The sequence below is a fragment of the Accipiter gentilis genome, chromosome 6 (genome assembly GCF_929443795.1).
Source record: "Accipiter gentilis chromosome 6, bAccGen1.1, whole genome shotgun sequence".
NCBI classification, from domain to species: Eukaryota; Metazoa; Chordata; class Aves; order Accipitriformes; family Accipitridae; genus Astur; species Astur gentilis.
In genome coordinates, this window is record NC_064885.1 from 32806740 (window position 1) to 32830805 (window position 24066).

Here is a 24066-nt window from a genome sequence, read left to right on the forward strand (position 1 = left end):
AACCAAAGGTAGATGTTTGCACAGTGGAAACTTCCTATAACTGTTACTTTTAATGATAAATGCATACACAAAGACATACCCCTTGACCTGACACTTTCTATGTGGCTTATTTTGCCAGTACAGTACTTCAGCAGCATTTGGGGGAACAGGGATCTATACTGCTATTCTTAAAGCACTGACAACAACAAAACATTTTTCAGAAGGCACTTACTTAAAAGACTAGGACTCCCCATACATAGTAATTGTATACAAGTGTGGAACAACGACTTCCAGCATGGTTGTCAGTCAGGCAGAAATTTTCTTGCTTAGAGCCTAGTGCACAGATTGCACAGGTTGAAAACACTGGCTGTACACGGCATGTTTGGTATCAGGCCATCAGACTATCTGTTAACTCTCACAGTAAAAGTTTTGGAGAAAATCAAGTCATCAAGACTATTGTCTTTAGATGATCCCGTCTGGTGAAATGGAGCATGCAGATGAAGCTGACAGATCTAATTTAACTCCTAAATCAGGAATCACAAGGTTCTTCTAGCTCCACAAGTCACAAATAGCCTGGATGTTGCTTAACGGTGATTTTTAAAAATTTCTTTTCTTCAGAAAAATCTCTCTTTTTCCCCTGCTTCCTTATGTTGTTTTGCATATGTTACTTATAGACACTGTTTACTTAACTATTGTCAATGCCCAATTTAGAGAGCGTGTAAAAATTGATTCCATCAAAAATAAGCCTGATCTCACAGAGCCTATAGTCACACACAGATGTGTTAGCTTCTGGGACTGCGCTGAGACTAAACTGGAGACTAATCCTGCAGTGTAAAATTTGATGAGTGCCAATAGAGGTCCACAGTTTTAAGTGTATGAAAGCATATATGAATCCTTTTGCTGAACAGTAGCAGAATTTGGAACCTCACAGACCCGACTGCTGTTTGGGGAAGGTTTGGGTGACATAGTTACCAACTCAATCTAATTTCTTTACTTATTACAAGTACCTCACAGAGAAGGCAGAATTGGAAGTTATTGGTAAATGCCAAACAATTTCATGTTGGGAATAAGAAGCTATTTTCATAGGGGTAGCGCCTGTGCCCCTAGCGAAGTGGAGACCTCTTTTAGAAGATCCACTTGAATAGCTCACCTGTTTCTGGGATCAATGCAGGTGTGATGTTCCACAGCTCATGACATACAGCTTGGACTACATGGCCCTCTCTGGCTTCAAATCTATGAGTGCCTTTAGTACCTGATTCTTTGGGTGTGCTTTCTGCTTGGTAATTTTAACTCCTCCTCCCAGGAATTTCAGCCAGGATGTTCAGCAGGTAACATCTAGTCTGCAGTTCCTCCACAATGTACCATAACAACAGGGGTGACTGCGCTACCAAGCTGCAAAGTCTGATTTTTCTGAGGAGACAACTGGTGCTCAGGAAGGAAGAGTCTGGGAAAGTCCCAGGAAAGAACCACCCCCAAAACTTACTACAGCCTGCAGATGCTTTAGACACACTGTCTTCTTACAGTGGATACAAAGGGCTGCAGGGCTGCAGTCATACAGTACTTTATAAAGTACTAGTTCTTTATAACTGTCAATCCCACATGGAAGCTTTGTCACTTGGCTGGATGCTGGCACAATCCTGAGAGCCAGACAGAAAACCAAGAGCTGATGTTTGCATGGTTGCTTTCATGATCCCCACAGCATTTCAGCCATTTTGAACACAGAACTAAAATACTCTTCAGGATCACAACCTTTGCCTGGTTTTCTGTTGTGCTGAGCAGCAGACAGCTAGTGAGCTGTTTGGATAATAAATGCAAACCATGGATGTGGTACAGTCTGGATTTTGTCTGATTTCCACCTGTCATGAGGGTGGGCAGCATCTGCCACCTTTGCAGTTAGCATATGTGTTTTGTGTAAACAGAGTATTTGTTTATCAGTGTGACACTGTCACCAGATGGGGCTGTACCCTATAGGAATACAGGAATCTGGTTTAAATTTTTTTTAAAAGATACATCTTTTATTTGACACCTCTATTATTAGTATTTATTGGTCATCTGGCGACAGCATCTTCCCTTGAGAAACATAGCCTTACCTTCAGAACCTCAAGTCCCACTTGTCGTCAGTCACTTGTCATCAAATCCCACTTGTCATCTGGAGGAAAATGCATAAATTATCAAAACTGTGGCTCCAAGACTCCATGTCTGAACTTACACTGCACATGGAGAACAGAGAAGAAAACAGAGTGGAACTCACAGCCTGCACCACCATGGTCATGAGCTCCTCCTGCTCAGATGAAGGGAAAATCTCTCACTAACTGAAGATGTCCTATGACAATAACTGAGCCATTTTCTTCTAGACAGTAGAGAGCAGCAAGAGGAACAGCCAGAAGCACGTCACTGGCCTTATTTTAAAAGGGAAGAGATGCGTAAAGAATGTAAATGGAGAGAACAAGGCCTTGTCAACAGTCTGCAGTACAGGACAGAGCAGAGGCCAGAAAGCCTCAGCTTTCTCCTCTCATTCTAGCTTTTCCTGATAATACTCCTAGAAAGATCTCCAGTTCTGCGGTTAAGGGGCAAAGGCCTGTACGGTATTTTGGTGCAGCTGCCTCCCAACACAGAAGGACAGAACTGTGCCAGGGATTACACGCACGAGGAGTTAGTTGTGTATTGCATACTTAGGATTTCGCATTTGCCACAGAGTATTTATTTTAGCAAATGAGCATATGGAGTATGTGGGCAGTTCATGAAATGTGGGAGCATTCCTACTGCAAGGAGAAGGTTGCATCTAAGGTCGTGCGTATGGAAATATTTATTCCTGCCCAAGGGCATTTGCAACATAGTCCCAGGGGTCTTGGTATGGAGCTCCCCCTCCCTGGAGGCAGTCAGTCAAACCCTAAAACAAGCTGTCCTTTGGTCATGTTGCAAAGCCTACTGAAGGCCAAGGGCGAGGGAAGTCACAGTTTGAATGGCAGCCTCAGCACAGCTCCCGGAGAAGGCTGAGGGAGATGTGGACCATAATGCCCAGTGACCACGGTGAGCGGGGGAAACTGACAGGGATTTTCCTTTCAGCATTTACTGCCTGGTTTCAGAAGGAAGTCCAGCCTCTGCGGTCACGTTGTCTGCCCATCTGTTCCTTCCTTTACCATCTCTGGAACTCACTGGCCAATTTCAACCAACTATGAGGAAGATGTAGAGATTTCAAATATAATTACCATCCCTTAAGTTTAATAAGGAGAGTGCCTAATGAAGGAGTGTAAAGGAGTGCCGCTGTGTAAAAAAGAGGTAGATCCCAGCCCTGTCACAACTTGCTTGGCAGCAGCCAGATGATCACTAGGTCCATGTGTACTGTTGGCCCACCAACAGGACGCACAGCTCCAAAGAATGCAGATATATGGGGGGCGGAGGGGGGGGGAGGGCTTCACTAGATTCCTTGTTCAAAAAACAAGTGGTTAATTTCTCCTGAATTTCTGAATCATGTGATTCTGACCAAAAGCTGGGGAAGATAACAACTCTGAAAAGAACCCAAAGAAAACACAACCTCAGTAGTCATGCTGTTCTGTTTCTAAGCAGTAATTTTAAGCCTAACATGATATTTTGGAGTGGGAATCTGGTTTGAACCCTGCTGTTTGACGTGTGGAGACACAATTCCGCTAGGAACTAGCCTGCCTTGGTTTGGCTCTTTACGGAACGGGTTATTTGTCTCAATTGCACCGGGGTCGCAGGCGAAGGCACCTCGCGTCCAGCTTCTCAGCCGAACACCCTTCCCCTACCCCACAGCATCTCGGCCCTTCGGCCACCCCACGGCTTCGCGCTCTGAACCGCCCTGTGTCCCCGGCCGCACCCGCGCCCCGCCGCCAGCAGCCCCGCCACTCCCCGGCGCCGGTCCGATGTGGCAGGCAGGTCCTCACGCTGTCCCTGGAGAAGCCCTCCCGCAAACGGCCTCCGGACGGCCCGGCCGCCCGCACCCAGCCGGTTACCTGCGGGCCTCGCCGGGCCCGGGGCCGTCCCCCGTCCCGGTCCCCGTCCCCCGTCCCCCGTCCCCGCTGTAGCTGCTCCTCCCGGCCGGCAGGGGGCGGCGCGCTGGTTCCCGAGCGGGAGGGGGTGGAAAGAGGGGAAGCAGCTCCTCGGCGCAGGCGCCTGCTGCCGGGACTGAGGTGGGGTTACTACGCATGCGCCAGCTGCCAGCGCCTGGGTGGGCGCGGGCTGCGGCGCCTGCGCGGCCGCACCTTGCGCATGCGTGCGGCCGGCTGGCCGAGGCGGTGAGGGGAGGCGGCGGCGGCGGTGGTCCTGCGGGCAGCCATGAGCGGGTTCGGGGCCGCGGCGCCGCTTTCGGGCTCCTCGGCTGCGGCGGGGGCCCGGAACGGTAGCAGCGACAGCCTGGAGAAGATCGACATGTCCCTCGGTGAGGAGAGCGCGTCGGGCCCGCCGCTGTGGGGGAGGGGGCGGAGGGGCGCGGGCTGAACCGAGCGCTGGGGCCGGGGCGTTGGGGGGGGGGGGGGTGTGTGTGGAACGAACCAACGGGCTTTGCCCGGCACCGGCGCGGGCGGAAGCAACGGGGGGCGTAGGGAGGCGTCCTGCGCCAAGTCGGGCGGGGGAGGGGGTGGGGGAGGACCCTACCACAGCTAGAGCGCGGTGGGGGGGCGGAATGCGAGGCTGGCTTGCGGGGGCCTGTGGGCCCGTCGTGGCGGGGACGGGAGGCGAGGCCTGGCTGCCTCCCCGGGTGCAGCGGGGCTCCCAGGGGCCTGGGCCCGCGGGGTCGCCGTCCCTGGCTAGGGAGCAGCTGCGGTGGGTCCCCTTTGTTCCGTCTGGGTGTCCGGAGCAGGCTGAAGAGCGGGGCGCTGCGTGTTTGGCGCCGGTCAGGCCCACGGTGCCCGGGCCCTTCGCTGGGTGGCCCTCGGGGAGTGTCCCAGGGCCTCGCCTGGCGCTCGTAATTGCAGGGGCGGGGGTGGTTAGGTTGCCGCTCAGCTGGCCTTGCTTTTTGCTTTTTTCTTCCCAGGTTCGGAAGCCGGTAATGGCAAGTCTCCTTTGTAACCCCTTTGCAATGCTTTACCAGTCAGATCAAGCGTGATGTCGTCTCTACCACGTAGTTTCCTGTGGCAATCTACCCCTTTCTCCCCTGTCCTCCCATTGGTTGTGTGTGTTAGGAAGTTGCACAGCCTCATTACAGATCTGCAGAACTGTCTCCTGAGCGTATCTGAGAAACTGACATCTATGCTATACGTATTTTGGAGAGGTATCTCAGAGTAGTTCTGCTCTGGTCCTATGCACTGAATCCCCTTAACAGTTGGGGACATGTTTGGTGTCTTCCTGGAGTGCATCTTCCTGTTTAGTTTTATCCAAAAAACAGAAAAAAATAATTATTTTGTACACTCCAAGACTGCTCTGTGACGCTACCAGAGCATGGTAGATACGTACTATCGGGAAACTTGCTTCAAAAAACAAAATCGTGATGTGAACTAGAATGTTAACGGTAGACTCGGCCTTTGTGGACCACCTTAAAATAAGAGGATTTGTAGAATTTTTCCATCTGTAAATAATCCAGAGGATTTCTTTGTTTTGGCAACGGAGATAATTTGTGAAATGACAGTTAGAGTTTGTTTGAATGTGGAGTAGCATTACAGCATTCATCTAATTCTATAGATCTGTTTTTACTTATAGCACACTGAATCTTTGTTTCCAGGGTTACCAAGATTAATAGTTACTGATTCTGAGCAGCTAGTTGTATATTCATATATTCTAATGTTTCTTGGCCAGGTTAACCTTTTGGTTAGACACTACGACATGTCCTGGATATTGACTAATAGCAAATTGCGAAGGACTGTTGTGATGTCATGATGACTTTCTGTTTAAGAAGCTGTTGTGTGTGGGTGTGTCTTGGCTAACAAATGCATAAAGTCCTAGATATCCTTCATTTCCCCAAATGCGAGAATAGCTGAACCTTAAGTTCTTTTGTTTAAAAACTTATAACCCTGTGTGCAGCAACAGCTAACTTGCAAAAATGGGATTTAAGATGGAGCAGATGAACTATGAAGCAAGGATCTGTGCTTTCTGACCATGGTGGTTTTGTATCACTGGTAGATAGGAATGGAAGTAGCCATTACACAGAATTACATATTCTGCTCTAACAGCTTTGGACATTTTAGTTTTTGTTGAACATCACTTTATTAGTGGTGCTGCGTTCAAATAATGCTCCTGGTTGAGTACTGCTGTTGGCAGTGATTGTTTCTACTATTTTGGAGCTGTATACCGTTTTGAAGTGGCTTTGGTTTCCTTTGTTGTATAAAAAGGATAGTTTGGTAATCCTTGCTCCAGGGATGATCCTTTTGGTAAAGATTCTATAGAAATCAAACCCTCAGTGACCTGTATCAGTATTCCTTATCCTAATAGATTTTTTTCTGAATATTCAATCATTTTTGTAGCAACGTAAGCTGATTTTTCTCTTAGCTTTACTTCAGCAGGATACAAAACATCGGATAAGAATGTTGTGATTTTGGTGGTTGGTTTTTATTTTTACACTGTTTTCTCTGTTCTACCCCATCCAAGTCCATTTGAACTCTGTTAAACACAGTAACCCTGTTCCTATCTCTCCCTGACTCAAGAAAGGATGTCCACATGTTTGTGGTACCTCTCTGTTGAAACACGGTGGTTTTATCAGATGTTCTTTCATGATCTAGATGCAATAAATATAATTTGACATTTTTCTTTATGGTGTTTTCATAAACAAGCTACTAGTCAAATAAAAGCATGCCAAGTCTTATCTCCTGAGCCAGCTACCAGGTCAGTGAAGGAAAGCAGACTGGTGTGGCATGATTTGCACTTGACAGACCTGCTGTTCACTTTTCATCAGTTTGTTGTCTTACGCATATTTTTAAACCAATTAATAATTTGTTCAACATTGTTTCTCTGGATAATAGAGAAGATGATTGCTTTGGATTGCAGATACCTGGGGAGAGCAGTTGTGCTTGCTTTTTTCCCATCATCTCAACCTCAGTGAACATATGAAGATAACTGATAGGCTGAGTTTTCTCTGTGATTTTTTTCTTAAGTAACTTAGGATGGAAGAACTAAGGTGTGATTGACATTTTGTTTGGAATCTGCAAAGTCTGGGAGTGAGATGGGATTAGCTTTTCTTTAATGGTATACAAAAATGAATGGAGTTATTAAATTTAAAATTTAGTGCTGGGCTAAATGCCATGATCTTTCAAGCCTCTTGAATTTTCTGGATGTATGCAACTGATTCTGTTTTGCTAGGGCATTATAGTACGAATAAGTACTGTAAGACTAACAGGGACTGGATGTTTTATAACGATAATATTTCTGGAACCGTAACTTGTATGGGTTGACTTTGCAAGATTAACTGGTCTGTTTCCCATGACTCCAAGCTTCTAGGGTTTTTTCTTCAGAACTAGAATATGTCTGCAGTATGTCAATTTTTTCTTTTTATTTTCTTCTTACAGATGATATAATTAAACTGAACAAGAAAGAAGAGAGAAAGCAATATTCCCCCAAAATGAAAAGAGGGCTTCAGCAGAATCGAACTCGACAGTTCAGGACACCAAGCTCCAAGTGGGGAATCCAACAGCAGAAAGGTGCGTATGCTGAACATAATGTGGATTGCACAGTGTCTTTTTTTGAGCTGAAATGTAACCTCATGAAATGTATGGATTGACATGGTCAATTCGGGTGTCTTTCAAATAGTGTTACATGCAGGTTTGATTATAATTCAGTTCTTTGTGATCCATTTATGTTTGGTTTTGTTTCTGGTTTGGTATGAGAAGGTAATTGATGTGTTTGGCCAACAGGGAACTTAGGTGTTGAGGGACTCTATTTGACTCATGGAAGGATTGCCTTTCTTTCTGATTTTTTTTAAGTTTATTTTAATTTTGGAAATTGTGTTGATACTTTGTCCCTTCTCAGAGATGGATAGAAAGTGTGCTTATGCCAAAGCCTGTATATCAGGAAATGTGGAGGCCTTGCTAAAGCTCAGAGCTTTGTGCAAATATTTGTTAGGTAGAATTCTCCTAGTAGGCCTCCCCAAAATAGCTGTTACTGCAGACTGTAATGCTGGCTATGGGATATATAAATGGATAGTGCACAGCATCTTGAGTCAGCTTTTCTTGTTAAGAGCTTGGGATGCAAAGGCAGTATCGTGTCAGCCTCCTTAAGACAGTGTTTTTTACAGTGGAGCACAAAAGGGGGGAAAAAAATCATATAGGCAGGAAGTGAAGTGCACAATAACAGCTTTAGTGTAGATTCCCTGAGTAAGTGTCAGGGGGTTTTTGATAAACAGGAGTCATATTCTAAAATGATTCCCAGGTTTTAGTCTAGTTCATGGCCAGCACCTGCATGAAGTATAGACTGGTTTTGCTTACATTTAATTTTGAAAAGTACCTCTTCAGTGCTGGATGATCTAAATATGGAAAAATACCCTCTAATCAGAAAGCCTACCACCTCAATAGAAGCTAATTATGTGTTTAAGTTAATACATGCAATTTCTTGTTTAGTAGCATTCATTTAAAACAAATACACATCTGTCTGGTGTATTCTCAGTGATCCCCATTTTATTTTTGTCTTCCTTAATGTTTGTTGTAGCAGCAGCTTGTCATTAGCATCTTAGACACAAATGTCTTTGGGGATCAGTGGAATGATGTGTTGCTCAGGGCTCAGAGGAGTTTTGCTTTTTATACAGGCCAACATGGCGGTATTACTTATGCATTGACGCTGCAGGAAAATACATCAGTCGGCCCAAGTGTAAGAATATTTGTGTAGGTGAAGAGTAAGTGAATTTAAGTTGTAGATTATCAAACATGTAGGCTTCTATTTACGACCGCCATTGTCAAATGCAATTGTTTATGATCTAACGGGCACAAAAGAAGCAAGTATTGGATTTTAGAATTTTAGGAGGAGCTTGAGCTGCAAACATAAAATTCTAAATACAATCATCTTGGCAGTTACTTTTCTATCTTGGAACCTTCCCTCCTTGTCTCCCCTTGTTCTAGGAAAAAGCAAACATTTTTTTTGCAAAATTGCCAGACTCATGACACGTTGAAACATTGTGAATGGCTTTAACTGCTCCCTCCTATACAGCTCCACACGTTTTATCCTGTTGAAAGCAAACCTCTTCTATGTTATTTTTTTGAGCAGAAGGTATTGTTAAATAGTTCTGGCCATTCTAGCTATTAGTAGCTTATGACCAATAGATTTATTGCTGCTCTGTTGCCATCGAAGTTATTCTGATAAGTAGCAAATCCTCTATTGTTTGTGGACAGCTACAGAAACCACAAATGATCAACAGAATTCAATTCCTTGTGATTTTAGAAGTGGCTGCCAAACTCTCTGGAAAGAAGCTAGGAACTTGAGCTGGGACTCTTTTCAGCCTTTGGGGGGGAGAAACAGAGAGAAGAACATTGTTCATTTAAATAAAAGTTGTCCTTGGTGATACACAGAATGCGACTGCACAAAACCCTGTGCAGACTGAGCTGACTTTGAGGTTGACTGATTTATGTGAGCAGAGGTTGGTCCAGAGAGTTTGTGAGGCTCCTTTCGGCCTAAGTAACCCTGTTTCTCAGCTCTTGTATTTGAAAAAAAGAGCATTTGCTAACTATCCACAAAATGTGGGTACATAGCAGTTTCTCCATGGCAAATTTATCTAAGCTGGGTTCTGATCAATGGCTTACCTCATGTGATGGCTCCTGTCTCATGAAGAAGCACAGATTTATTATCGATGCTATAAAGTCAGATATGTCAGAACTAGATATGTCTGTTGCTGTAGAGATGACTCCTTAGTCTTAAATGCATCTTCCAGTCTGAGGTTCCAGAGGGGATGATACTTGGTGATAAAACTGAAGCATGGTCTGTATTCATAGCGTGAAGCCAAATGGCTCCAGACAGGGTTAACCAAACCCTTGTAACTGGAGATTTGAGATGTTTATACTACCAACCTCAGACTTACAAGCCTTTTATATTCAAAGGCTGCTTTCAATTCTTGGTTTTGTCCAGACTGCCATGCAGGCTTCTAATTGAAAACACTTTAAATGCGATGCAATTCATATGCTGTTTTAAGATGGTTTTGTGGGCCAATTGCTATGTTCTTTTTTTCTTAAGTTGCGTCTTGGGAACCACTGATCTAAATAAATAAGCTTTGAAGTTGCTCTTTTTCTTTCCTTTAAATTAAACTGGTAATTTAAAGTTTGCTGAATGGGTAGGGAGCTGGGTTATTTTGGTTTGGTTTTGGTTTTGTATTATTAAGCACTTGATGAAGTTCCATTTCAGAGTATTTTGGTAGTTTTCTATGCCAGAATGACTCTAAGTTCTCCCTGTAGACATGTCAAATAACAGATTTTTAACAGAAATTAATACATTGAGCTAGAGCAAAACTGATCTATAGGAGAAGCTGATCATTGTTGTGCTAGGGCTTGGGCCAGACCTGCTAAAATAGCTGAATGACCAAATTGTCTTCAAGTGTAGTGATAGCTTCTGCTCTAAGGCTTGAAGTGTGCGGCCAAATAACTTGAGTTGCCTGCATAGCATCTTAAAGCAATAAGCTTTTTCTTTCAATAAGAATTGTTGAACTCTTCATGCTTGTTGCAGGTTATGGTAAAAATCGTTTGGGACGCAGAAAGAAGATAGCAGGAAAGAAGCGTTCTTACGGAGTTATAACTGGCTTGGCAGCCAAGAAAGCAATGGGTTCACGCAAAGGAATTAGTCCTCTGAACAGACAGCCGCTTAGCGAGAAGGTAATTAATGCAATTCTAGTGGTTCACTTAAGAACAGATTAAAAAAATGAAACATGATGGCTTCAGAACAGTACTACTGAAATATAAAATGGAGACATCTGGTACAACCTTTTATTAAATTGGGGATGTGTTAGCTGAGCTCTTGTTTGTTTTGAGGGAGGTGATTAATGACTAGGTTTGAAAGTTTTTTAACATTTAATTGGGTTGCAAGTCATGAAAATTGAAGTACAGAAGTATATTCTGTGCAAGTATGGAGGTAGTTGCTGTATTTTTACAAGAAAACCCCACTTTTTAGGATTTCTTGTCTTTGCATTGCTTTGTTACAAACTAATGATTCAGCTAACATGCAAGTGTTGAGCATATGCCTGTTACAAAAGTGAAAGTTTTTGCAAAACACTGAACTCTGTCAGTAGGCTCCCTCTTCTGTGCTCCTCCAATGCAACATTGCTTGCTCCATCTCATTCAGTATTGTAGAATAAGGATTGCTTTTGGATTTGTGAAGAAATGGAAATTGAAGGAAAAGTGTTTGTGTATATACAGTATACATATATGCTATATATAGTTATTGTTTTTTAAGAATGCACAGCGGAATTACCCAGTTTTGAAAAAGAAGACAAACCTGCAGAGACAATCTGAAATGCAGAGAAAACAAGCTCCAGCCCTCAGGAGGCCTGCGCCACTAAACAGAAGGTAAAATACACAGTCTGCTTTCTGAACTCTTCTTGGCAACTTTCCATATTGAGTCTTGTTTGACAGGACTGAGTCCAAGAGAAGACGGTAGGTGCTAGCAGTAGTAATACAGTCAAGACTACCATGTGTATGAAGTTCTACAAATCTGGAAGCCAAGCATGGGACAAATGTGGTCTTGATACAAAGCCAGATATTTATTACCGTGTAGAGCACTCAGGAAGTACCTCTATTTGTGAACACCTGGTATTCTGCCTTCTTTTAAATCTTAGGCAGCCTATATGGAAATGGCCAACATGAATTTCAGTAGCTTTGAAGTGACAATGGTGATTTAATGAACTTTCTAAATAAAATGCCTTTGTGGAAGCTGGTGCCATCTTCAGTTTTTTGGAAGCTATTGCATGTTTTATTTGTGCTCGAATTAACATGTCTTATAAACTGCATCTTAACTGATCTTCATGATGAAAATTTTCACTATGTGACTATTGCAGAAACTGTAAACTGACTTTATACATATCAAGACTGCTCCTTTTTTTTTTTTTTTTTCAATCTAATCAGCAATGTTTAAAGTGCTGGAGGATACTGAGCAGGTAAAAAGCAGAATTAATAATCATACTGTCCTGTGACATAGGAGTGCTAGGCTTCTATGTAAAAGCAGTGATTTCTCCATTTATGAGTAATGTGTTGGGCACTTTCATAGCGGTCTCTCTAAGATGTTATCTGTGAAGCCTTTGATAACTATATCTTAATTAATATTATAGGAATAGCATGCCGTCCACTTTTGCCAGAATTGGAAACAAACTAAATCAGCAGAAAGACACTCGTCAAGCAACGTTCCTGTTTAGAAGGGGCCTGAAGGTAATAAAAATTACTGAAAACAACAACAAAATCGTGATGTAGGTTTTAAGCTAACCTATAACACTGACATAAATGAATCAACTTCAAATATCAGATTTGAGTAGAAACCTGAGGTCAACTGGGAGATAGGTGCGGGTTCTTCTAGGGAAATGTACTCGTCCTCTTCAGTTACTGTAGCCCATTGAGTCTGGCTTCCTATTCCAGTGTAGCTGGAATGTTCTGAAGGGCATGGAGCTTGTCAGAGTGTTTGAGGGTAGTTGCAAGGTGCAGCTTTCAAAAGTTGCCATCAGGTGAAGAATAGACCAGAAACATTTTAGAATCTGATTATGGTTTGGGTTTAGGGTTGGGGTTTTTTTTTAAGTTATTTTCGGGTTATTAATTTTAGTTATCCATGTTATTATTTTAGTTACTTAAGGATTTTTTTTTAGTTGTTATGAGTAAGACCAAGAGAATAGAGAATGTGCAGTGATAGTGGTGTTCTCTGTTTTCATTTTTGGCCTCATTCTACATCAGCTATCATTGTACCTGTAAGTAGTTGCTGTGTTCCATCCACATGGATTGCAGAATTACAGACAAGAGCAGGAGGAAGAAAACCAAAACCAAGGACCCTGGAAACAGCAGTGGGACTTACATAATATCCAATATGCCACTATGTTAACATTGACCAGATTAGGAACTAGCCAGGTTTTTCTTGCTGGCCTGGTAACATTTTGGTGTATCTTGGTAAAACGTATGTTTGCTGACATTGTCCTCAAAAATAATGTTTCCATCTCTTTATTGGTTAAATTAATGTCATTGACGATTTTGTTTAAATCATTTTTGTTCTTAAAGTAATTTCTTTGCAATGTGTTACAATGTTAATAGGATAGTTAACTTTGAAGTCCCTCTGAAAGTACAATCCGGTTTGTGCAGAGTGTACAAACAGCTTTAAACTTCTATTCTTGAACTGCTGTATTTCTGAATGCTACAGTGGGAACTGAAACAGTATTCAAATGCAGTGTCTGTATTGATGTGTTTTCAGGTGCAGGCCCAAGTGCAGTCAACAGATGATCTTGATAATCAGACAGTAAAGAGAACCCGTCAGTAAGTATTTAATTTGGAAAACTTCACTTCGGTTACTCGTATGAGTCTCGTTTTATTTCTGGCTTTCTGGCTATGATAATTGAAAGTGGGTTGGTTTTTTCCCCTGTAGGCATATCAACTGAGTGACAGTGAGTGATCCTCCCCCTATTCTCAGTTATTTCCTAAATTATCTTCTAATTTTACCAGGAGAAGTTTGTTTGCATAAGACACTTGCAGGAATGAGGGGGAAGGTGGTAGCTTCAGAGGATCAGACTAATCTCTACCACTCATGAATACTGCATAGACTGGAAGAAAAACTCAAATGTCAATGTTCTTCTGAGCTCTTGATGTAATTTCTGTTTTATGTAGTACACGTACAAGTCTGTGAAGCAGTTTGGAAATGGGCAAGGCAGGTCACAAGGTGGACACTCAGCTCTCCCCCCATGTATTCTTCCCATACCATTCTGTGCCTGCTGGGCTCTTCGCAACTTGTTTGTTGGTAACACAACAGGTTGAGTAAGCAGCATATGCCACAGACCTGCAGTCTGTCACCTCTTTGATTTGCTGCGAGGACCATTTTGGCCTCATCTGTGGCAAGGAAGCCGAACGTTTTAAAAAAGTGAACATTTCAGTCAGTGCTATAGTTCTGGTACACCTTGCCAGCATGTGATCTAGCGCTCCCCTGAATAGGTTTAGATAATGTAAAAGGTACAAGAATCAATGGCCAAGCTTCTTGTAGATTGTTTGACTGCATGTGGTCTTCATACTGGCCTATATTCCGAAAGCTTGTACATTCTTTACTATCCAGTGTTCTGGACACACATCTAAAGGTACTCTGACTGAAATTTCTGCAACATTTCTGTAAGTGATTTCTGTGTTTTCAAACTAGATGGCGAACTTCTACCACAAGTGGAGGAATCTTGACTGTATCCATTGACAACCCAGGAGCAATCATAACCCCAATGTGAGTTTTCAAAAAAGTTCTGAAATGTTCTTAACATAGCTGAAATCAATGTTCTGAGCCATTTACTAGGTTCCTTGCAGGTAGTATTTCAGATGACCTCAATGTCACAGCTTCTTGTGAAGACTTCTGAATCTGTCCCCTTTCTCAGTATTTCTGAGCTGTGTTTGAATAATATCACATCCAGTTTTCTCAAGGCACCTCCAAGTTAGAAGCTTGATGTGCTGTGTGGAGTTCAATACTGGCGGACTGGTGGATTTTCACCTTGTCTGCCTCTTCCAAATCAGACCATATTGCAGTTGTTTTCCTCCCCTATCTGAATGAAAATGAATGAGCATCTAGTTGATGAGTGATGGTAATTGTTCCTCCCTGATTCACAAAGATACTGCTAGAGTTGTGCTTAAAGAAAGCATTGCTGTATTTGTGTTTAGGAAGTTGATCATACTGTTGTTTCATGAGGTGTTTTATTTTAAAAATCTTCTTGAGTAGCTTTTTTCATTAGTAGCATTTTATCTGTAAGGAAGACTACCAATATTATTTTTTTTTGTAATTATTGGAATAATTAACCACAAATTATGCATTTGTCAGTAAGATTGAGAGATAAAAGATAAGATTGATTCCTATCAGCACACTTGCTGTCTGATAACAATAACAAATGCTACCCTTTTATAGTTCTGCCTGACTTTTAACTTGAATTTGTGCCCTCCAGCTATTCAGCCAGCCTAATCAAATGGCTTGATGAAAAATTTATACCTCTGTCAGCATTAGGGCTTTATTGCATAAAACACATATTCACTGTGTCCTTTGTAACATTATTCTTTCACAGTTCCCAGAAATTACGATTAACTCGTACTCCTGTGCCACCATTTCTCATGAAGAGGGACCAATCTGAAGAGAAGAAGATTCCCAAAGGGGTTCCATTGCAGTTTGATATAAATAGTGTTGGAAAACAGGTAAATGCAGTTTCTTTCATTAACTGTGGAAGTACTTTCAAGACAGATAAAAGTCAGTGAGCCAGGCACTTTCCTCCTATACTCACTAGTGACAGGAAGAGGGAACTGGTGACTACTTCTTGTTTCCACTTCCAGTTCTTCCACTAACTTGCTATGTAACTTCAAGCAAGTAACTAAACTCACTGTTCCTGTTCCTCTAGTTCATGTTTTGCATGCCCACATGCTTTAAATGGGATTTAAAATGTTGAATATTTCTTAAAGCCTTCTGGTGTTCCTGCTGTGCTTGAATAGACAACTGTGCGTAATTCAGAGATGAGCTGCTTTCAGATGTGTAGCCTGCATGGAACCTCGACAGCTGAATTTATAAGGCAACTTTTGCTATGCATCTAGGGAAAAAAAAATCAAACGTGATGACGTAAAGGCTTGAAAGATGAGCAATTTTTTGCAGGTTTCATGAAGACAGGTGATGTAGTGCAAGAGTCTTAGTGCCGTCATTGAAGGAATTCTTACAGGGTGACAGTTAGGTGCTGTTCTTGTAATAAACTCCGTACTGCCGGCTGTAGAAAACTACACGGGATCAGTGCGTTGATCTGGATTTGTTCCTTCAAAAATAGTCTACTACTATATTGTAAAATTAATTAAACTTTTGGACCCCAGTCTACTGCCTCAACTGGATGGACTTGAAAGCAACCTGCATTTACACAGTTAAAATGCTGCATTTGTTGAAGTTGCATAGAGTCTGTGTGGGGAAACGAGTGTAGTGAAAGTTCCCTTTTTCAGTCCGTCTGTCCTCAGTTTAATTTGTGATATTTTGAGTGGACTTTCAGTCTTGACATTGTGTACCATGTGTTCTTAATGAATTCTGAGAAATGCAAGCTCTGGATGTATAGTCCAATCTGATTTTTAAATGGTGTGGGAAATTATGAAATCAAATTAAACCACTTTTTGGGTTTTTTTTAAATCTAAGGCAATTAAGAAGTCATGTGATGATACAGAATGAGGAAAAATTATTCTTGTCTCCATTACTTTGATTAAATTAACCTAACATCTTTTACATTTGTAGTGAAATGACTTTATTTTTCAGACAGGGATGACATTGAATGAACGTTTTGGGATCCTGAAGGAACAAAGAACAGCTCTGTCTCAGAACAAAGGAAGCCGTTTTGTAACAGTGGGCTAACCTGACAGATAGACTTGAGCACTGATCCCACCTACCTAAGAAACTGAGATAAAAGTGGGCAGAAGAATACAGCATACATCACTGAAATTCTCCAGAGTTCTTACTAAGATGGTGGCAGAGCTATCTATCTTTATTACTTCTACTTTGAATGGTAAAAGACATGACGCCCTGAAGGAGGGGAAACTGATCTGCTGGAGTGGCATCATCACCTGGTTGGAAAAGATTCTGTTGCCCAGCTGATGACAAACACTGATTTTGGTTCATCTTGCAACCAAAACACAAACATGAATTTTAAAAGTTGTTTTGGGGTTTTTTTTGTTTGTTTGTTTAGGAGTGCTCAGTATCTGGTTTTTTGATCCCTCTGTTAAAGTTTGTGTGTTTCGTTACAAACACCATTTTAGGGTTTTTTAGGGACTGCCTATGAACTTTCCTTTGGACTGTAGTTTGGCACAGAGCCTCAGTCCATGAATACTTTGGTAGTGATGTAGCGGCATTTTTCATGGGAGCATTGGTTGTACTTCTTTTGTGCTTTTGAAGTTCAATTTTTTTCCTTTCTTGAAAACTAAATGTTTTGCATCCTCACTTTCACAAATAAAGCTGTTAGCTGAGACCCAAAATAAGTAATTGGGATGGAGACTATTCTACTCTTACCCTTAAAAGTGGTCCAGATCATATTGGAGGAGTACTGCACAGGCAGTATGAGAGTAATTTATATTGCAAATAGCTCAAGTTCATTATCCTCCTCTGTAAGTGGAGTATGTCTGTCTCCTATTTTTTCTTAAACCTTTGCTTTCTATTTCTTTTTGTAAGTTTTTTCACAAACTTAATGCAATAACTTTACTTTTTTTTTTTAATAATTTCATAGGAATAAATACAACAGTTCACAAGAAAGTCAGTGGTATGGTAGAGTTCCTTACCCTCCCAGACATAAGATTCTCATCTTGCATACTTTGCCCCAGAGGGTTTTCTCTGGCTCTTACAAATAGCCAGAGGCAAGCAGTCTAATGGCACTTGTTTGTATATACCAAAGAGAGGTAAGACGTGAAAGCTGATCAGAAGTGGTCAGACATCTTGAAATTGGCTGAAACTGGGGAGTGTTGCTGGAAGAAAGCCCTCAGTTTGCCAGCATGTGTAAGGCATTAAGCAGGAGCAAGCTTGCTTTAAGCTTAGCTTTGTGCATCAGAATCTGCAGGATGGTAACAACTGGGGCATCCTCAATCTGAATTTATATGATCCCTAAAATTGAGGCACCTGTTCAGAATTGCTTCCAGACCAGGAACTGATGAACTTAACACTGTTCTATAGCAATGAGATTTAGGTACAGTCAGGTAAAAGAATGATTGGCTTGCTGCATCCAGAAATGTTTGTAGTATTTGAAATGGGTTTAATTCCTTTTTTTTTGTTCTTGAAGAATTTACATTTGACTTCTTACAGAGTTGGTTTCCTTGCATTTTTATCTCAAATTCCAAGTCAACTAGCATTTAATGGGAACTTCAACGTTGAAGAGCATTTGACAGTAGAAGGGCTTTTGTTTGTATAGCAGTTTTAAAGTCAGGGTGTATCCTGATGCTATATAGTACTTAAACCCTTATTTTTAATGTTGAAAATATACCTTAGCAGAAGCAAACTAAATGTAATGATGTTAAGGTTTTTTTCTTAATTACTAGTAGGAAAATTTTTTTTGGAGAAAATGTCCCACTGTTAGAATCTGAGTAGATAAAAGTGTTGCCAGTCATCCTGTTTCAGTGTATACATTTTCCATGTGCCAGGATGCAACAAAAAAATTCTTTTGCATCAACATAGATGCAAAACATTGATGCAATGCATCAAAAAATGCTAGTTTGTATTTAATGAGAAGATGCTTTACACTGTACCTTTTGGTATTTTTTGGAGAAGTTATTACATTTGATCTATTCTGAAGCTGTTAATTTTTTTTTTTTTAATAAAAAAGTTACAGGTTTCATACTGTCTTGTTCCTGTTACAACCACCTGGGCAATATATTGGTTATGTGAATTTTCTGATATCCTTCAAGGGGTTCTTAATGATTAAATTCTTATTAAATGTTCTGAAGAATATACCAAAAAGCAGCCTAATATAAGGAGGGCTTGCATTCATTGCCCAGCTTAATATCTTGAAAATTAAGCACTTCTCGGAGTGACGCTGTATAAGCTCATTTGCATTTAAATGTGTCAGCTGTTGACGTATTTTTCAGTAGCACCATCTAATTTAGTGGTTTGGTGTGATGATAGTACCAGATCCCTTAATCTGTCAGCCCAGGCATTGGTTTTCATGTTGCTGTGACATGTGTTGCTAAGTCACTGTAATCTAAACCTTGTATTACAGGACTAGCATGAGCACCCTGATAAACGGCTGCGGTCGTGTTTCTGAGTGCGATGCTGGCAGGAGGCTTGCGTAAGCAGTAGAAGTGCTGCTATTAATTGGTGGTGCAGGGGAAAAAAAATGCTGCCTGTAAGTATATTTGATAAGGCATTAAGAATGAGTATGAGCACCTGACAGTCTTTGTTCTTCGTTACCAGCTTCAGTCTGTATGGTTGCCAGCTTCAGGCAGCGTTCGGACATGCTCCAGCACAAGCAGCGGATCCATCGGTTGGTGCTTTCCCAGAGCAAGGCTGGCATTTATTTGGATGTTGCAAAGAGTGTGACCTTATAAGGATTGATGACATCAAGGAAAAAAAACCCAAACAAATCAAACCAAAAAAACCCAACAGGAAGCAGCTGGTACTTTTCCTAGTTCAGATATGTGCGTTTTCTCCTTAAATTTGCCGCTGGAATGGGTCAGCGGTGCTCGCCCAAAAGCCAACCAACCTCTGCCTGAGCACCCGCTGTGGCATCCCACCCTGCTTGGGGAAACTAGAATTCTTCTGAATTTCAGAAGGTGTACAGGCACTACAGCCGTGCTCAAAGGGAGGTGGGCACCCTGGCACGCCAGATTTACCCCAGGCGAGCGGAAAAGTCGGACCCGAAAAGAGGATGTTTCGGGTTATTTTTGCCGGGGGGCCGTCGCTGTGCCCGCTGCGCATGCACGGTCCGCGCCCTGTCAAGGCTGGCGCATGCGCCCTCCCTGCTAGTCCCCGGGCTTTGCCGCGCCTGCGCAGTGGCGAGCGAAGCCGGAGCAGCAGCGGCGGCGGCGGCGGCGGGCTGTGGCGGGGGGGAAATGGCGGCCGCGGTGCTGGCGGCGCCGGAGGGCGGCTCTGCCGTGATGCCGGCGGGTAACGCGGCGGCTTGTCCTCCGCCACCTGGTTCCTCAGGTCCCGGTTCGTGGAGCCGCTCCTTGGACCGAGCCTTAGAAGAAGCGGCGGCCAGCGGTACCCTCAGTTTAAGCGGCAGGAAGCTCCGCGACTACCCGCGGGCCAGCGCCGCCAACCACGACCTCAGCGACACCACCCAGGCCGGTGAGGGACGCGGCTTTGGGGCGGGGGGGGGGGGGCGAGATGGCGGGGAAGAGGGGTAGGGGAGACCCTTTGCCCTCCCCCCACAAGCGCCTCAGGGTCGGGGGTAGCCGGTGTGGCGGGGCCTGGGGGCTCCCCATCAGAGAGGGCTTGGGGGCGGCTGGCTGTCCTCACCCGAGGGGGCAGGGGGGGGGGGGAGGACAGCCAGCCCCCCGCTAAGAGTGAGGCTGAGGTGATCAATTTGCTGTCTCTTCAGTAAATTGAAGCTGGATGCATGAGGAGGAGAAATCTTCTCAGTGGATGTTTGGGGGGGGGTCTCCCCCATTTCTTTTGAAGAGTGTATATGTGGGCGTAGAGGACGATTTCATCTCACCGGCGGCGATGCTTGGGGTATTTCTCTTCTTGGGCCGTTTCTCCTTCACGCTTTCGCCTCCTCCCTTCGCTCTCCGCCCTTCCTCTCCTCGGCTGAGAGGCAGGATGGAGGAGCTTTTGCAGGGTACTCCTCCTTCCTCTGCCCGCTGTGGGTCTGGCGGATGAGATCTCCCCATTTGTTGGGGTTTTTTCTTTGTCGTCTCAACTCTAGAGCTGTTTTCCTTGTTGGAGGCTGTTTTAAAAAGAGTTATGAGGTTTTTCTCAGTACTGTTGCTCACTGATGTGGTTTTAGCCAGCCACGTTCTTGTTCTGATGTATATATATGTGAGTGTGTGTGTACATATGCATATATACGCACCCTCGCCATCTCTTATCTTGTGCTGTTGACAGGGGAAACCAACTTTCCAAGAAGGCTGTCAGGTGTGCATATGCTAAAGATAACTGTTTCTTGTGCTCTTATGCTTCTATTATTGTCATTGCTGATAGCCATAGCGAGATGTGAAAGGTACTGTGAGCAGAATCATGTCCCTTTTTCTTTTTTTCTCCTGTGTTATGCATAAAAATATTAGAGATTTTTAAGATGTACTTTACAAGGTACAGTAAGCAATAGGACTGTTTTTTCCCTCTGCTCCTCAAATATATTCATAGGAGTACACTAAAAATGTGTACTTACCCTGTAAGCACCTTGATCATAAATAAAAACATATTTGCAGAGTATGTTTACATATTACTGTGTTGAACACAGAGATGAGACTTGAGAAATGATGAGAGTTTCTGCAGGATGTAGAAGTTTTCTTAATGCATTATATAAAGCAAATATAGTAAAAGTAGTTTTAAAAGGTGTTAGCATGCCTTTTGTTTGTAGCTTAGATTACTTCCTGTGCATTTAGATTTTTCTAGTGTTTTGTGTTGAGCTGTAGCTTAGAAATAAACTCCAAACATCACTTTTCGAAAGTTACCATGTTCTTTAGTGTTGATACACTGACAGTTAAGTAATTAAAAATGCAGCCTCCTTTAAAATTGTCTGACTTCATACTCTGTCCAATAACATCCTAATTATGCAAAAATTTGTCACTAATACAAAAAAACCAAAAACAACGTATGCAGCCAAGCCTTGAGACAACTGTGGTTTGACTTGAACACATCTATAAATAGAAAAAGGTTCTTGTTAGGGTATAAAATTTTTCTTGTTCAAAGGGTTTTCTACAAATGCAGTTGCATAATGGATGTGTATTGGGCTAATCCAAATGCAGCATACACATTTGTGAGGGATTTGGGCTTTTTGTTTATAACACTATTCATTTACTGTACTCTTAAACAATTTGTGGGAATTCTTGTTTCCACCAAGGTTCCCATCTATTGTGATGAATATTTGCATTGTAGTTGTTCAAGAAGCATTAAATGCTAATAAGCAGCAGTGCATACCATACACTTTTGTGCATTTATCATCACAATGAACCTTAGGAAAAAGCTAGAACTGTTCTTAAGTTGTAAGAAGCAAAGCTTATGGAGTGGGAGGAGGGGCGAGACACATTCTGTTTAAATTCCCTGTTTTGAAGGCTGCTGTGAATAACTTCATCTTGTGTCTTTTTTTAGCATGGTCTGTTCTATGGCTTTTTTTGTTTTGAATAAGGCTGGGCAGTGGAGAAAAATCCATGCAAGCATTTCTGACCCCGTTTTCAGTTGGGTGTTCAGCTACAAATTTAATCCACTTCTTTCGCCACATCAGTTTCTTTCTTGTGAAACTTCCAGTTCTTTTGTATGGAAGCGGCCACAAATATTATGGTATAATGTGTATGTGTGTTAGGTGTTACAAACACTTAAACACTTTAAGTAACACCCTAGACTGTAGACTCTGAGTGCCTTCCTGCATGCTGTGCCACAAAGACTCAAAGCACATCAGGTGGGGCATGTGTATGTGGGGTTTCATAAAAATCATTGGAATTACTCCCGATAAAACTGAAGACAAAACAATGTATATGCAAATCTTACTCCTTTTTATGTGTAAGATTAGACACCTCTCTAGTATAGGTCATGTTATACTGGTGTAGCTCATTCCCATTCTTGTAGTAATAAAAAAAAATTGCATGTCACTGTAACTGCATCAATGCTAAAGAGGTGGGAATGAATCACATCCCTCATTAATGTAACTACACTGCCAGCAAACCAGCATCTAGCATAGCCTTAAGCCTTAACAGAATGACTGGCCTTGCCTGGAAGCTGTTTTTAATGCAGATGAACCAGCAAAGCGGGTCAGTAGGAACAGGGCGTTAGAGATTAGATGCTTGATCAAGTTTAGCTGGGTGCTCTGTGCAGATTTTGAGGTTGATGATGGGTGAGGGGAGAATCTCTTTAAGTAGTTGTCAGCCATAAGGTACATTTTCAATGTTTCAGCGTTAAATCAATGGGACGATCACATTTCTTTAGATCTTTATGGGTTGAGAGTTGACAGTAGTACTAACCCTGGTGCTCAGGCTGTGATAGCTTCTAGGTACCATTCTTAACTATTCACTAAACAGTCATCAGAGCAGAGTTTCTGGCAGGTGTAACTTAACTTTGGAAAAATATTTGATAAACAGATCATAGAATATCTCAAGTTGGAAGGGACCCATAAGGATCACTGAGTCCAACTCCCTGCTTCTCGCAACTACCTAAAACTAAACCGTATGACCAGATCAGATTTGCTGCATTTTTATTCTGGAAGTTAATATAATACTTCTATTAGGCATCAGTGGCAAAATTAAGTTCCTCATTAATCACTAAACTTTTCACTGCAAAGTGAATTCTCGAGTAATGTCAGAGCCTCAGCTGCTTCTGGGCACTGCTGTCTTCCAGGTGTTGAAGACCCAGAGGTGGCTTTTTAAGCTAAGATCAGTTCTCAGTGTTGTTCTCGGAACTGAGCAGATGACTTCAGCAGGCATCGAAGTAATAGTGAGTTTCTGGTTGGTTTGTACTTTGACTGGAATTAAGATCACGTAATACAAAATCAAATTGAAGATGGGATGGTCTATGATTGAGAGCTTTGGAATGGATTAGTGGGAAGGTAGCTCCCCACACTGTCCGACGTGGTAGTCCACCTAACGTTCTTGTACATATGGGATGGCTCATGTACAAGAAATGCAGTGTAATAATAACTTAGATACTGAAAGAGGGGAAAGCAGTTGTTCTTTATGCTCATCCCTTCCAACTTAATTGGAATTTTAGGAAGTGACTCAAGCTTACAACGTTCATTGATGATGAAGAATGAGCAAGCTTCTTCATTAACAAAGCAAGGATGTGCTTCTCTTTTTCTTTCATACTCTTTCATTTAACCTGCATTATCTATCCATGTTTTATCTGGGTTGAATTACAGTCCATTTGTTCATTCCATTCTTGTTCTTGACCAGGGAATAGGAAAAGGAAGGGCTATAAGCCATCTGAGTTAAGTATGAAAGGAAGCACAGTTGCATTTTGCTAGTGTTAATGTAGGCTCTGATGTCATTATTTGACAGCTTCCCAGTGGCCTAAAGCATACATTGAGCAGAAAAGTTATTTGTCAAACCCTCCATGACAGCTGTAATTACCTAGACCACTCACTGTCTCCATTTTTAAAGGAGAAGATGGGAATATGTGGGTTTATGCAATAAAAGAAATGGCTGTTGTATGGAAATCAACTAGTAAGATAATTACATGCAGTGTATTATGTTTTGTTTCTGGAATATATTAATAGTGAAAAAGGATAGCAAGACCCTGAAAAGGAACAAAAAAAATTGTCTGCTACTACCTTTTGAATGACTTTGCCAATGAGGTATCTCTATGGTTTTGTTCTTAGCAGCTCTCCATAGAAATGGTAAAATCTGACTATAGTATCAATAAAATTTCTATATGCTA

The 24066-nt window shown here is 42.2% G+C and overlaps 3 protein-coding genes across 19 annotated transcripts in view; 2 read left to right on the forward strand and 1 right to left on the reverse strand.

Moving 5' to 3' along the window:
* The window catches only part of RUBCN (rubicon autophagy regulator), a 33098-nt gene extending 29120 nt beyond the window's left edge, over positions 1-3978 (reverse strand). The window contains exon 1 of the mRNA XM_049802583.1: positions 3954-3978. The gene's annotated coding sequence lies outside the window, so the exon portion shown is untranslated. The remainder of the gene's footprint in view (positions 1-3953) is intronic.
* A 222-nt stretch (positions 3979-4200) lies between these two features.
* Positions 4201-17304, forward strand: FYTTD1 (forty-two-three domain containing 1). The gene is made up of 9 exons (XM_049802842.1): positions 4201-4378; positions 7434-7565; positions 10567-10712; positions 11290-11402; positions 12161-12257; positions 13279-13340; positions 14209-14283; positions 15107-15233; positions 16318-17304. The coding sequence occupies exons 1-9, from the start codon at positions 4276-4278 to the stop codon at positions 16411-16413; spliced, it is 951 nt and encodes a 316-aa protein (XP_049658799.1). The 5' UTR covers positions 4201-4275; the 3' UTR covers positions 16414-17304.
* A 2240-nt stretch (positions 17305-19544) lies between these two features.
* The window catches only part of LRCH3 (leucine rich repeats and calponin homology domain containing 3), a 70853-nt gene continuing 66331 nt past the window's right edge, over positions 19545-24066 (forward strand). For all 17 annotated transcript variants that reach the window (XM_049803588.1, XM_049803596.1, XM_049803599.1 and 14 more), the window contains exon 1: positions 19545-19827. In XM_049803588.1, the coding sequence (XP_049659545.1) occupies positions 19590-19827 (238 nt within the window). In that variant the 5' untranslated portion in view covers positions 19545-19589. The remainder of the gene's footprint in view (positions 19828-24066) is intronic.

Excerpts from the sequence above, each read along its gene's own strand:
- FYTTD1 (XM_049802842.1), top strand. The coding sequence starts at position 4,276 with ATGAGCGGGTTCGGGGCCGCGGCGCCGCTTTCGGGCTCCTCGGCTGCG. Across the intron at positions 4,379-7,433 it reads GAAGATCGACATGTCCCTCG|ATGATATAATTAAACTGAAC; the intron begins GTGAGGAGAGCG and ends TTCTTCTTACAG. Across the intron at positions 13,341-14,208 it reads ACAGTAAAGAGAACCCGTCA|ATGGCGAACTTCTACCACAA; the intron begins GTAAGTATTTAA and ends TTTTCAAACTAG.